The sequence below is a fragment of the Camelina sativa genome, chromosome 10, assembly GCF_030686135.1.
Source record: "Camelina sativa cultivar CO46 ecotype springtype chromosome 10, ASM3068613v1".
Taxonomy (NCBI): Eukaryota; Viridiplantae; Streptophyta; class Magnoliopsida; order Brassicales; family Brassicaceae; genus Camelina; species Camelina sativa.
The window spans coordinates 15,712,253-15,725,200 of NC_141889.1; the positions used below are offsets into that span (position 1 = coordinate 15,712,253).

A 12,948-nucleotide genomic window follows, 5' to 3' on the forward strand; every position below is an offset into this window, starting at 1 on the left:
ACTAGTGTTTTGCTTTTATGTATTGAAATACACATTTTACGATGCTTTCATTCAGAACCTAAGAATAATATATTTTTCAAAGTCAAGAATCACCTTTTTCATTAAAGTCAACATTTTTAAAATACTATCATCTGATACAATTTATAGTCCTTTTATTTGATTTCAATCTCAATTAACAGTATACTTTATTTTATTGATCAATCTTACAATAGTAAATTCATCATATAACTTAAATTACATATATATTTATATATACCAATGATAGTTAATCCTCATCTAATAGTTATACTACTGTTTTTAATTTTTTTTTTTAATTTTTATATACTGACTGAATGTAATTAATTTAAGCTTGGGAAAAAAAATGGAACGCAAAATCTGGGTTTAAGAGAACAATGATAAAACGTCGTCTTTTTTTAAACAAAGCTAATTTCCTTTTTGCACAATCATTTGAGAGGAAACTCTTTTTGAATAAGATATATGAACACTACTACAGTTTGGAATAAAAATTCAAAATATATTTTAAAATACATTATTGTACTTTGATTTAGAGATTTTTGCCATTTCTGGCATATTTCTTCTAATTCTTTTCAAATATGCTATATTGGTAAAACCTTTTCAAATCTGCTATATTTATTAAACATGGTATTTTACCAGATTGCCCTTGTAATTAAGATATGTTTCGAGGGTAAGATGGGTGCGTTGTAAAAAGCATTTTACGGAGTGGTGGACAACATATTCATATTGGAACTTGTCCACCAAAACAAAGTGGATAACAAATTAATACTAGTTGTCCATCAATTGGGTAAATTCATTAAACAATTAAGTGATACACAGCATATTAAAAGTGATTTTAACTAGTCTACCACAATAAATGTATAGACCAAATAATAAGATATGCGGATAGAAAATAAAATATATACACACACAAACATAATGAGTTTCTAGGTTGTCCACCATCCGATATATTTTGTCCACAATAAACGATTTTACATCTAGTCCATAACAATCGATTTTCTAGATCTAGTCAATAACAAACGATTACAAGGCGACAATAAAAGCTGGTCTACGAAAGACTGCTACATGCAACAATGCAACAATGCAACACACATCAGAAACCTTCCCATATGAGAACTTACTTGGCACGATGGAAAAGATAAAGACAGTTAGAGTCAGCGGAATTTTGGATTTTTTTAAAAACGATTTGAACAAGACACAAAGAGTTGCGTGAGAGAGAGCAGTGTAGAAGAAGAAGAGGAAGACGATTCAGTTTCGGGATTAGAGTAAGTTAATTTTTTTTAATTTTTTATAAGATATTTACTACAGTTGAGACAAAGGACAATTGGGTAATTCTAGTCACATCCAATGCCATCGTAGACGAAGGTTCGTAGACAAAGGTTCGTAGACAAAGGTTCGTATCCAAAGGTACCAAAACGGTCACGGTAACGCACCCAAGTGACATGTGGACGAAGGGAATCAGAAACAAATCTAACCCTTATTTGGATTCCACTTATTTATTTTTTTTTACGCGACGAAGATACTCTCTTAGTGGGGCTCGATAGTGTATCTCTCTCTTACTTTCTCTTCTCTCATCAGCGCCGCCGTTGAAATCGTCTCGCTTGTTCCTAATTGATTCAGCTTCCTCTGTTCATCAAGCTCCTTACTTTTAGCTCTCACTTGAGAGTTGAGATCTTTCATCGGTTTAGGGAACAGTACAATCATCTCTAGCTACAGAGTTTCGAATCCAATGCAGCATAATCAATTAATTACTCACAAGGTACGTTTGTTACTTAGATCATTTGGGGTGTTTGTTTAGACTTGGCAACAAAACTATATCTTTTTGTGCATTGTGTAGATTCTTTCATGTCTCGATTTGTGTTTGTTTGCTGGTTTGGTTTGGTCTCTAATTGTTGATTCCAAAATGGGACTAGAGAATCTTGAGGCTTTAAGTCTGAGCAATTATTTACTGTGTCACCAAGTTCATCAGTATTGTGTGTAGTATTGTGTCACCACCAAATATTGTGTAACGACCAAGTTAATCTGGATTACGATTTTGTTACTTGGATCATTTTACTTAGCAAGCAGCTTTCTTTCAGTCATTGATGAAAGAGAGATTTGGGAAGTCGTAGAGATCGGAGGCGTGATTCTTCCTCTTGTGATCACTTAACCCTTTGAACTTTCCAATGATCTCTGGTATGGCTCGTGGGTTATCTTGAGCCTCAGGCCAGACATGGAGATCGTTGTCAGGGCCGTAACAGATGAAACAGACAGAGTTGCCGCAAAGAACAGAGAGCTCTGTAAAGATGAGAACTTGTTTCTCAAGCATCAAAGGTAACTACGGTTTTAACTATAGTCAAAGTAAAGATGGGTTGAGTTACTTTTGGGACCACAAAGAGGAGCATTTGGTTAGCTGGCCAAGAAGGACAATTTGTCTCCTTGTAGAGGAGTGTGTTGTAGAAGCACTAGGGTTTCTGGGGTTTGTCTCTCATATAAAGAGACAAGAAGACACAAGGAAAAGTGTGTCGCCAAGCCAAGCGGCCGTAAGAAGGGAGAGAGGCACAATGTAAAGAGAGAGAGCTATAATCTGGTAGAGAGAAAACTTGTGAGAGTGTAATCTTGGGGAGAGTTTTCTTAAGTGTTACAGAGTGTTGTTAGTGAGTCTTTGGTTGTTAAGATCCATAGATGTCACTTGAGTTATCTCTGTAAACTTGTCTCTGATTATAGTGGAGTTTGGGAATCTGTTGATTCCGACCGGATGTAGTGGTTAGTTAACACCACGAACCGGGTTAACATTTCTCTGTGTGCTCTTTCTTCTCTTTCTCTTGCTCTGTTTTGATTTCTTCTTCTCAAGGATATTGTTTGCTCTGTTTTGCTGTGCTCTTGTGTTGTTCTTGTTGGCAAAGGTTTAAGCTTGAGGGGCTGTAGAGGTTGACAAAACCCAACAAGCTCTGTTGCTTTCTTCTTAAAAGTAGGAAATATCTGTTTGAAAAAGTTCTTCTTCACCCTCTTCAAATCATCATCATCACCACCGGAGGACTTATCACGAGGAGCGATGTTGAAAGATAGAGAAGACGAACGTAACTCTGATTGATTTTGCAGGTCGGAAGGTATTACACGAGAGTTATCAGTGGCCGGAAAATAATCGCCGCAAGACAACCCTAACGTGAGAGGAGAAGAATCCGAAACACTAAAAACACTAGATCCCAAACTGGAAACAGTTTCGTGAGAGCCACGGAAAACGTAACCCGACTCTCCAAACCCTAACCGATCATTCGAAGAAGCCGCCACCTTGCGGTTTGGGATGATGGTGGCGGCGTTGTCTGAAACCCTAAGATGATCATTGGGCTTCTTCGAGTTTCCTCTTCTTTTCAAGACAGTCATCTGTTTCTGCTTGATCCCAACTAAGTGGGAGTTAAGCTTAGCGAGATGTCTAAGCAATTCTTCAATCGACAAACCCTTGAGATACGGCAAGTCGAATAGATCGGAGGCGTGACTCATCCTCATGTGATCGCTCAATGCATTGAACTTCCCAACGATCTCCGGTGAGGCTTGTGGGTTATCTTGAGGCTCAGGCCAAACATGGAGATCGTTGTCGGGACCATAACAGATGAAGCCAACAGAGTTGCCGCAAAGAACAGAGAGCTCTGTAGCTTTCTTCTTAAAAGTAGGAAATATCTGTTTGAAATAGTTTTTATCACCACCAACCTTGTTTAGCCGAGGAGCCATCTTTGAAAGATTTAAGACAGAGAAGACTCTGATCAAATAAATAAATAGTAAGAGACTCAATAAGAGTAGAGAGAGAGAATAATGTAATAGAGAGACTCTGCTTGAGAAGGCTAGTAATATAATAGAGAGAGACTCTGCTTGCAAGATCAATCCACAACGGCCATAATTCTCTTTTTTAATTAATTAGATTCTCCTTATTTACATAGGTAAGATTTCCTAATTTTACATAAGAATAAGGAAGGTGTTACTATGTTGCCTTTTTACATTAGCTAAGAATATAAGATTTCCTAATTTTACATAAGAATAAGAAAGGTGTTACTATGTTTCCTTTTTTCATTAGTTAAGAATATAAGATTTCCTAATTTTCCATACGAATATCGACGGTTTTGGTGTGGTTAGTTTGGCAAAACCAGTTGAGCCACTTGCCATTCTCTCGCGTCCTGTATAGACTTAGACATGATCATCACCTGTTCCGAAAAAACCTGGCCTTCCAAAGACTCCCCGCTGATCCAAGGCAAAATTGGCATCACGGTGAGCCCTGTGGGATGCAGAACATTTGTACGAATGCCCTTAGTTAATAGAGAGAGAGAGAGAGTGGAAGTAATGTAACAATATCAGAGTAAAACTCCAGATTATTTTGAGCAAAAAAAAGGGCACGAAAGAAAGATGTGGAGTTCATTACAATGAATCAAACCCTGAATTGATAAGGTTGGAGTTACAGTTCTCCTCCCTTAACACCCAAGAACAGAGCACATAAGCTCTAAATCCTTTTTACACCTAATGATCACGCAAGATACTCTCTATGTTTCCTCCCGATCTCTATTTATTTATACTCATGCTTCTCTTTACTCTCGCATTGTTGGTCATCACGGTTACTATCCGATGCCATCTTATGCTATGTCTTGTTTTAAGCTCCCTTTACAAGCAAATTCAAATCGCTCTCACAGGCTTTTGGTGGGATGAGCTGGGGTAGCATGGGATAAAATCACTCTCCCCAAGTTAAGTTTGCTAGGAGTCTCAGATTTTAAAGACATGGAAGCATTCACTGATGCCTTCCTAGCCAAAGATCGGTTAGAGACTCTTAAATAATCCAGACTCACGAAAGAGGCCCAAGACATTATGGGAAAGTATATACTGCCATTCTTGGATTGCAAAGCACCGGTGTTTGTCAACACTTAATCAATCAGTGGCTCCGAAAACGGTTCACTTAACTGTTAGGATTCTCGAAAAGCTATAGTCAACAATCAGAAATATATTTCAATGTACCAAAAAAAGAAAAAGAAAAGAAGATCTGTATCTTCATAGTAGAACGCCCAATGGTGCATTACGAAAGTGACGTGTAGAAACGAGAAATGTGATATGCATTACATTGACCAAATCATTCAGAAGAGTGGTGCGGGAAGCTTGCCCAGACGTCTTGCCACGACATCTTCCCCTCTGCGACTGAGCTCAAGACGGAAGCTGCCTCCTTCAAGCTGACTCGGACTTGATCTTTGCTGTCTCTTTCTCTGATTGTCACCGATGTATCCGAGTCCACAGTTATTGCAAATGGCACTCCAAGCTCGTCGCTTCTCGCATATCTCTTCCCTATCGATGTACCTGTTCACATACACAAAAAAAAAATCTGCACTCGTTTTGCTCCGTTTCAAAATGTTAACGACTTCCAACTCTCAATTTGTTACGTACCAGTCATGTCAATCTTGTGACTGATGCGAATAGAAGTAAGGCTCTCGGAAATGACTTTGGCTCCTTCCTCGAATTGTTGGTTCTGTACAAGCGGGAAAACCATGCACTTCATGGGAGCAACAAGAGGAGAAAAACTCAACAAGCCCAACTGCTCATCCCCTGCTTTGCCTGGCCTTGTGCTGAAAGAGTGCTCGCTCAGACAATACATAATCCGACCAATCCCAAACGATGGTTCAATCACTGACGGTGTGAAAACCCTCTGGTGCACTTTCGTCCTCTCCTTTGAGATTGACACCATGTTCTTCTTGATGGTCACGTTTTTCCCGAGGGTACACACGTAAAACTCCACTTCCCGTTTGGATTCAAGGGTTGCCTTCATCGCCATAGCTTCTTGCTCATTCATCGCCTAAACAAAACAATACACCAAGCATGTTCTTTGTTATAAACCATCACCATGGGACAAAGAAAGCTATTCAGTAAAACAATAGACTTCAGTGTCAGTCTACCTCCAAAGATTCAACCACTTTCTTATGATCCCCCTTGAATGCAATACCCAAATCTTTCTTCACAGGAGTAATCACAAGTTGCTGAAACAAAAGGAGGAGAACCATATTAAGGACAAGTTGTAAAGACAGAGATGATGAAAATGTCGACTAGAATACCTCTACTTCTTTAGGTTCTGCAAATTTCTCTTCAGCCACAAGAGCAACGCCACTTTTTTCCTGCCATATTTACAACAGAAGGATCTACTTTAGTAAACTTAAAATAGGAATGCAATATGGGATTTGAATTATGTAGCTGTCGAAATGATGGGAAGCAGAGATAAAAAGAAAGGTAAGTTTCTTACGGAGTGAGCCTGTAAGTCGTATGCAGACCTATCTGCAATCCCAACACATTCAATCCACCCATATGAAGCCTCAATTTCAGCATCCCAGCAATCTGCTGCATAGTGGGCCATTTCATTTGCTAGATGCTGGCGGAAACGCAGCCGGTTCTTGTCTATGCCAATCTTGGTAAGGAAAAGATAAACTCTCCCAATGAAGTATCCTAGAGTTTCGTTGTTAATAGTTCCCTGTTCGTAATACATATTACAGTTAGAACAATTTTTTAGTTAAAAAAAAAGGGGGTCTATCTGTGCGAGTGAAATGAGTACTGACCTTGGCAACAGCTTCCCCAAGGCAGATCTTTTTAGCAGATTGGCCAGAGAGTTGGGCCTCTCTTGGAAACATAAGGAATTCCAATTCTGCTACATTAGAGAATTTAGGATGTGACTTATTCTCAGGGTCGACAAAGTGCTCAATTTCTGCCAGAGTGAATTCACGAACTCTAAGAGGCCCTTGACGTGGAGATATCTCGTTCCTGAAGGCTTGACCGACTTGAGCCGCGGCAAAGGGAAGTTTCTTTCCATTGTAGTAATACAAGTCTCTGAAGTTGACAAAAATGCCTTGTGCCGTTTCAGGACGCATGTAACTGAAACACATAAGAAAAACAAACTTGATGAGGAATAAAATCTCAGGAACGAAACGAAGCTCAGGACAAGACAAAATACTCACCCAGGACTCTGACCAGATGGGCCAATAGATGTTTGAAACATCAGGTTGAATGGGTAAGGATCAGAAAGAGGATTCTTAGTGTGGGGAGCAGTGATCCCATACTCTTTAATCTTCAAACCAAGCTCCTGACATGAAAGATCTTCCAAGAGAGCAAGAACATTCTTTAGTTCAGAAGCTTGCTCAGCAGAGATGGTAAGATGATCTTTCTCGAGCTTGTCGTTGCAATAATCCCTGAGCAAATGGTCAGCGCGGAAACAGGTTCCAGTTTTGTCATCCTTAACCATAAGATCAGTGAACTTATCAACATGCCCTGAAGCCTTGAGAACAGCCTCAGGTGTGACACTGGGGCATTCAATTTCCAGCATATGCTCCTCATAGACGAAGTGCTGTAAAAAACAAAAACATAAGAAAAAAATCAAAATCAAAGTAAAAATAAACAAAATCTTGAGTAAGTGAATAAATGAATGAACAATGCTTACTTACTTCACGCCAAAATTTGAGGATATTGTTCTTAAGAGCGAAGCCAGGAGGACCATAATCGTAAAAACCAGAGACACCACCGTAAATCTTGAAAGAAGGCAGGTAGAAAGAACGCCGCAGGAGAGTATTCCACAAGGTTTGTCGAAAAGCTTCACGGTCGTTTCCAGAGCTGAGCTGAGCCGGTTGTTGTTGTTGTTGTTCGGTAGGAGCGTCCATTGGAATCTGGATCAGAGCCAAGGGTATGTGAACAACCGAGCGGGTTTGGAATCGACCATTAAACATTTTTAAAGAGACTTTCATCAATGACTGAAAGAAAGCTGCTTGCTAAGTAAAATGATCCAAGTAACAAAACGTTATGATGACACAATAAATAACTGCTCAAACTTGATTCTCTAGTCCCATATTGGAATCAACACAGTACCAAATCAACAATTCGAGACCAAACCAAACCAGCAAACACAAATCGAGACATTCAAAAAAAGATATAATTTTCTAAACAAACACCAAATGAGCTCTGATTATATATAGCTAGATATGATTTTATTGTTCCCTAAACCGTTCACAAACCAAAAAAAAAACCCAAAAACGAAACTCGCAGTCTGATGGGCACAAACCTGGATGCAACTAAGATTCGACACTCCAGGAGGAGATTCCAACTCGATGTTTAACCGGTGAAAGATCTCAGGAGAGAGCGAAGCTGCTTAAGTTCAGGAGCTTGATGAACAGGGTCGGTCAATCAATCAGGAACAAGCGAGACGATTTCAACGGCGGCTTTGATGAACCAGAGAGAATCGAGTGAAAAAGATAAGAGGAATCGAAATTTGGGGTTTATGGTTGTGGAGGTTTGTTTGTGATTTTCCAAAAATAGTAAGGCTACTTTTGTAATTGTGTAACTTTTGTTTTTTTTTCAAATCTAATCGCTAAAAAAAAACTAGCAATCTAAAATTTCGATCGATGCTGGTCATTGTGACTGGGTTAGTAATGCTTAGCTTTATGTTGAGCCAACGACTACTAAAATGCACTTGAAAACATTATTTTGGTTGACAATTTTGGGTTAACTAGATAGATTCTTAGGAAAAGATAAAGATATTTAAAGAGTTGAATATTGTTATGTCATATTAGATACTCAAATTGGACTTCTTGATGGATGGTTTAATAAGACCAAAAGAAGACTTTGTTGTTTCTGTGTGAAGACTGAAGACTGAATATGTAGTTTCTTTGTAATTCTTGCTTGTATATATATATATAGCAGGTGTGGTGTCTTGCTTCTTCTCTCTTATCCAATTATGAAAATTATATGTAAACTCCTTCTCTTTGTTTTGGTCGGGTTGGTAACTTTACCAACGGCTTGTTTCCTTCAACCAAAGCAAAGTTATCACCACTTATTTACTTAATAAGATACGAACTAGATCGAGAGCGTCTAGCCAGTAGTTTAGTGGACTACGTCGTCCATTTCATTTCTTTTATCAGGTCTAGACTACTGACCCGCGCAGTAAACCATCTGTTAAGTGTGAAAATTTGTAAGCATATTTACATTTATTTATAATTTTCGTCATTACTCACAAAATATGATGAAATATAACAACAACGCAAAATATATATATATAGGCAAATTACCTAGAATAATGCATAAAAGTGGGTTAATTACTATAACAGTACGTTTGAAACCAGTTTTACTAGAACAGTATAGAAAAGTTTCAACATTACTTTTAAACCATGGATTGATTGTTTTATTACGCTTTATGCCATTTATATTTACAAAAAAAAAATTAATTGATTTATCCTTGATTCTGAGAGAAATATAAAACCAGAAATTGAGATCGCGTAAAAGATTCGGAGGTCGACGGACGACGGTAAAAAATCGGATCGCGTAAAAGATTCGGAGGTCGACGGACGGCGGTGGAGATAAGTTGGGTTCCGGTGTGAAGATTGGTTACTTTCGCCGGACGGCAGGTGAGGTCGACGAAACTTGAGGTGGAGGTAAATTTATGGATCTTCTCTGTGTAATCTGTTTGTTAATCTTGTTTAAAGATTTGAGATTTGGCGTTCTGTGAAAATGAAATGAAATGGATGACATGTTAATCTGTTTGTTAGGTTGATGTTAATCTGTTTGTTAGGTTGATGTTCAAGCGTTGATAAACTAATCATTTATGTTTGTGATGTTGAATTGACACAAAAATATTGGTAATGTTTCTATCGTAGATATGGGTTCAAGGAATGATGTCATGCAGTATTAGTGGGAATGTAAGAGAAGGTGTACACTTGCCTATGCTAAGGTGGGCTGGAGGGAGGCCAAGGAAGGATATCAAAGCCTTCATATATGGGAGCAAACGCATAAATAATGGAGAGGTATTCATTCCTACAATTTTAATTACAATTTTGGGTTAGCAGTTGTTATAACAGAAGCATATTTAATGTTGTTGTTTTTGAAATGTAGCTTGAGGTGAAACATCTAGTTCCAAAACCTATGGAGGTCATATATCCAGATTGGCCTTAAGAGAATTCAGTGTACAGTGTAGGGTTGGGGGGGAAAAGAAACTGGATAATCTGCTGTTTGACGTGATCAATGGAGTTGTGGATGAGAGACAATGGGATTGTTTAAACAAAAAAAAAGATGAATCTACGAAGAAGAGGGAGAGGAGAGAACACGTTGAAGAGTAGTGAGGATGCTTTCGTTGAGACTGCCTCAATGAAAATCAGGAATGTCCCGAAGATTGTGAAAGAGAAGAAAGAAAGTGTTGGGGAGAAGATGTCAGTAGACAAGATTTCAGGAGATAAGATGTCAGGGGTGGAGGGTGAAGATTGCAGTGGAAGGTTCATAATTATGGTTGAATCATTAAGTGAGAAAATAGAAAATATGGAGTTATCATTTGGAAGATCAATAGTTATGGTTATCAAGACATTTGACAGGATGGAGAGTAAGATAGGGAACTTACAGAATGATGTACAACTTCTGAAGAAAGTTGTTATCAAGTCAATGGATGAAGCAAGTCGTTCAACTGGCTCTGTCGAACCTGAAAAAGCGGAGGTATGATCTCTTGACCGTAATTATCAATACATATAAAGGGATATATATTGATATATATATATATATACATATTTTCCAGTAAAAGAGTATGATATATATATATATATATATATATTCCAGTAAAAGAGTATGATACGATGGTTTTGTGATGCAGAATTTTGGTAATCGTTAGGAGGGGAATCATAACTATGAAGTCTTTGTATTTTTCTTTATTTATTCTAAGAGACAATGTTATTTTTCACTATTGTGAAGTTGTATACTTTGAAAATAATTGACATTGGATTTTTTACAGACAAATTGATAAGTGTTTAATTTCTCGTTATTTTATAGCGTTACACTAGATGAGATATTTCGTGTATATAACGTTAAATACATGTGTGTGTTCAAGTCATGGCTATTTCAGATGACACGTCCCCCTAGAGAAGATTTCAATGTTGCAAGCGTTATTAGGAATCCTAAAGCGTCAAGGAAAAAGATCATTGGGTCAGCTAGTATTAAAATCGAACCAGAAGACAAAGTTAACGTACCCGAGAGTGTGGAGCGAAATCGGAAAAAGAATGTAGAGAATGTAAAGCGTGGAAAAGGAGTACAGAGCTGCTAGACAGGGGAAGGTGAAAAAAGGGTAAAGTTTAATGACAAAGTAAACGGAGCAGATGTACAACCCATACCTATTACTACTATTACTACTTTGCATCCTGTTAGTGGAGCTCACCCAGTTAATTGCAACGTTGTACCCTCGTACCGTGGCGTCGAGATTTGTAATGATCTAGGCGAGGGTATGAGTACCCCTGTGTCGAGAGAACTTACTGAAAACGAGAAACACAGTTATTTTGGAAATGTATTACAAAAGTTGATTCCTCCCTCAAGAGAGGATGATGATCCTCCTTCTGGAGATCCACTGGCCAGTATCTTTGGTGGAAGCCTTAATGCCGAAGCAATGTGATATGCTTTACTCAAACGAGCATTAGACGATCATCTTGTCCTATCACACGACGTGTACGATCCTTTCATTGCGACATGTCCTGCGAAAATAGAAAAGTTGAAGTCCTTCCTAACTGATGATTTGTAAGTGTACCCCGTGAATTATAATCAGATTTGTTTATATTTATTTATTAACAAGGATTTATAACTGATGTTGTAATTTTTGGGATTCAGGGCTAAAGTTCCAAGCACTGGAAATGCCGAATTTTATTTTCGGTTGCTGACCCCTAAACAATTGTGGCCACTCATTGATGAGAAGTTTGGCTGGTTATGGGATGCGGTAAGCTTCGAAGTTTCGAAGTTGCCCGTAGTTGGTACTTATCTTAAGGTTACTATAGTAGACTAATGACTGGTTCATTTATTTCGTGTTGCAGCACATGAGTACATGTGTCCAGATGTTCCGTCAAAGGGCGACGAAGTCGTCATCCCCATTTCTAACAGATCGGATAGCTTTCCTTGACCCTTGTTTTGTTAGTCAGTGGGCAAAACATTTCTCTAGTTTTGAAGCAGCTAAGATTTGGGAATTTGGAGAACCTTATTTTGAGATTTACATGGGGAGATTACCCAAGTACGGAATGACAAAAAAGGTTTGGGTTGAGGATGTAGATACCCTGTTCTTCCCATACAACATCGAAAATAAGCATTGGGTTGCCATCGAAGCAGACTTGGTATGGAAAAAAATTAAAGTTTACGATAGCATAGACAGTGGTACTACCGACGAGGTTATGAAGAGTCATTGTAATCCGTTCCGGAGGATGATTCCCAACTTGATACAAGCATTTAACCGGAGGTACAGGCAACAGAAAACTGGGGGAGCCGCATTCACTTATTACAGAGTGAAAACTGCTCCCCAGAACATTCAAGTAGGTGATTGTGGTGTGTATGCGTTGAAGTTCATAGAGTGTTTAGCCCTTGGTCTAAATTTCGAAGGCCTCTGAGATGCGGCCATGCCTGTGATAAGAATGAAACTTGCTGCAGAAGTGTTAGATGAAGTTCCAGACCAAGACTGTTTTCTGCAACTACTGGATCCTCATGAGACAGATGATTATCCGGATGACATCTTCATCTCGGGATCAACTAATTAATGATGTTAGCGGCTTATATTACAATACCCATAGCAGTTTCAAAGTTTGAAGTTTTTGAATGGTTTGTCGCGGCCTGCGGGTGGATATTGAAGACACAGGTTAGGTTAAATTTTTTGGTACACATGTGGAATGTGTGGATGTCGACTCATATTTTTTGGTAATATGAGGCATATGTGGATTTGATAATATGTGGCATATGTGGATGTCGTTGGGGTTCATTATTCGACATCCGGTCACTTGTAATGTTTATATTTCGCCACTCAGGCTATGATCGGTTTAAACACTCTTTAGGTATAGTGTTTTGTATATTCTAGGGTAAGATATGGTCGCATCATGATGTTGGTTACCTATCCTTTGTATTTGGTCTTTAATCTGCGGGCAACTGTACCCTTGAAAGCCGCATGTAAATTTT

General features: G+C 38.5%; 2 protein-coding genes across 2 annotated transcripts; both read right to left on the bottom strand.

Moving 5' to 3' along the window:
- Positions 1-2,569: 2,569 nt before the first annotated feature.
- On the bottom strand, positions 2,570-4,028 carry LOC147936197 (uncharacterized). Its single transcript, XM_087468905.1, has one exon. The coding sequence runs from the start codon at positions 3,721-3,723 to the stop codon at positions 2,716-2,718; it is 1,008 nt and encodes a 335-aa protein (XP_087325031.1). The 5' UTR covers positions 3,724-4,028; the 3' UTR covers positions 2,570-2,715.
- An 882-nt stretch (positions 4,029-4,910) lies between these two features.
- On the bottom strand, positions 4,911-8,502 carry LOC104773132 (glycine--tRNA ligase, mitochondrial 1). The gene is made up of 9 exons (XM_087468904.1): positions 8,057-8,502; positions 7,446-7,664; positions 6,963-7,348; positions 6,567-6,879; positions 6,257-6,481; positions 6,072-6,131; positions 5,916-5,996; positions 5,410-5,815; positions 4,911-5,322 (listed from the first exon to the last, which is right to left on the bottom strand). The coding sequence occupies exons 2-9, from the start codon at positions 7,656-7,658 to the stop codon at positions 5,102-5,104; spliced, it is 1,905 nt and encodes a 634-aa protein (XP_087325030.1). The 5' UTR covers positions 7,659-7,664; positions 8,057-8,502; the 3' UTR covers positions 4,911-5,101.
- Between the last annotated feature and the right edge of the window lie 4,446 nt (positions 8,503-12,948).

Coding starts and splice junctions, on each gene's coding strand:
- LOC147936197 (XM_087468905.1), bottom strand. CDS start 3,723: ATGGCTCCTCGGCTAAACAAGGTTGGTGGTGATAAAAACTATTTCAAA.
- LOC104773132 (XM_087468904.1), bottom strand. CDS start 7,658: ATGGACGCTCCTACCGAACAACAACAACAACAACCGGCTCAGCTCAGC. Junction 6,482..6,566: donor TTGGGGAAGCTGTTGCCAAG/GTCAGTACTCAT, acceptor TATTACGAACAG/GGAACTATTAACAACGAAAC. Junction 5,816..5,915: donor AAGTGGTTGAATCTTTGGAG/GTAGACTGACAC, acceptor TGTTTTGTTTAG/GCGATGAATGAGCAAGAAGC.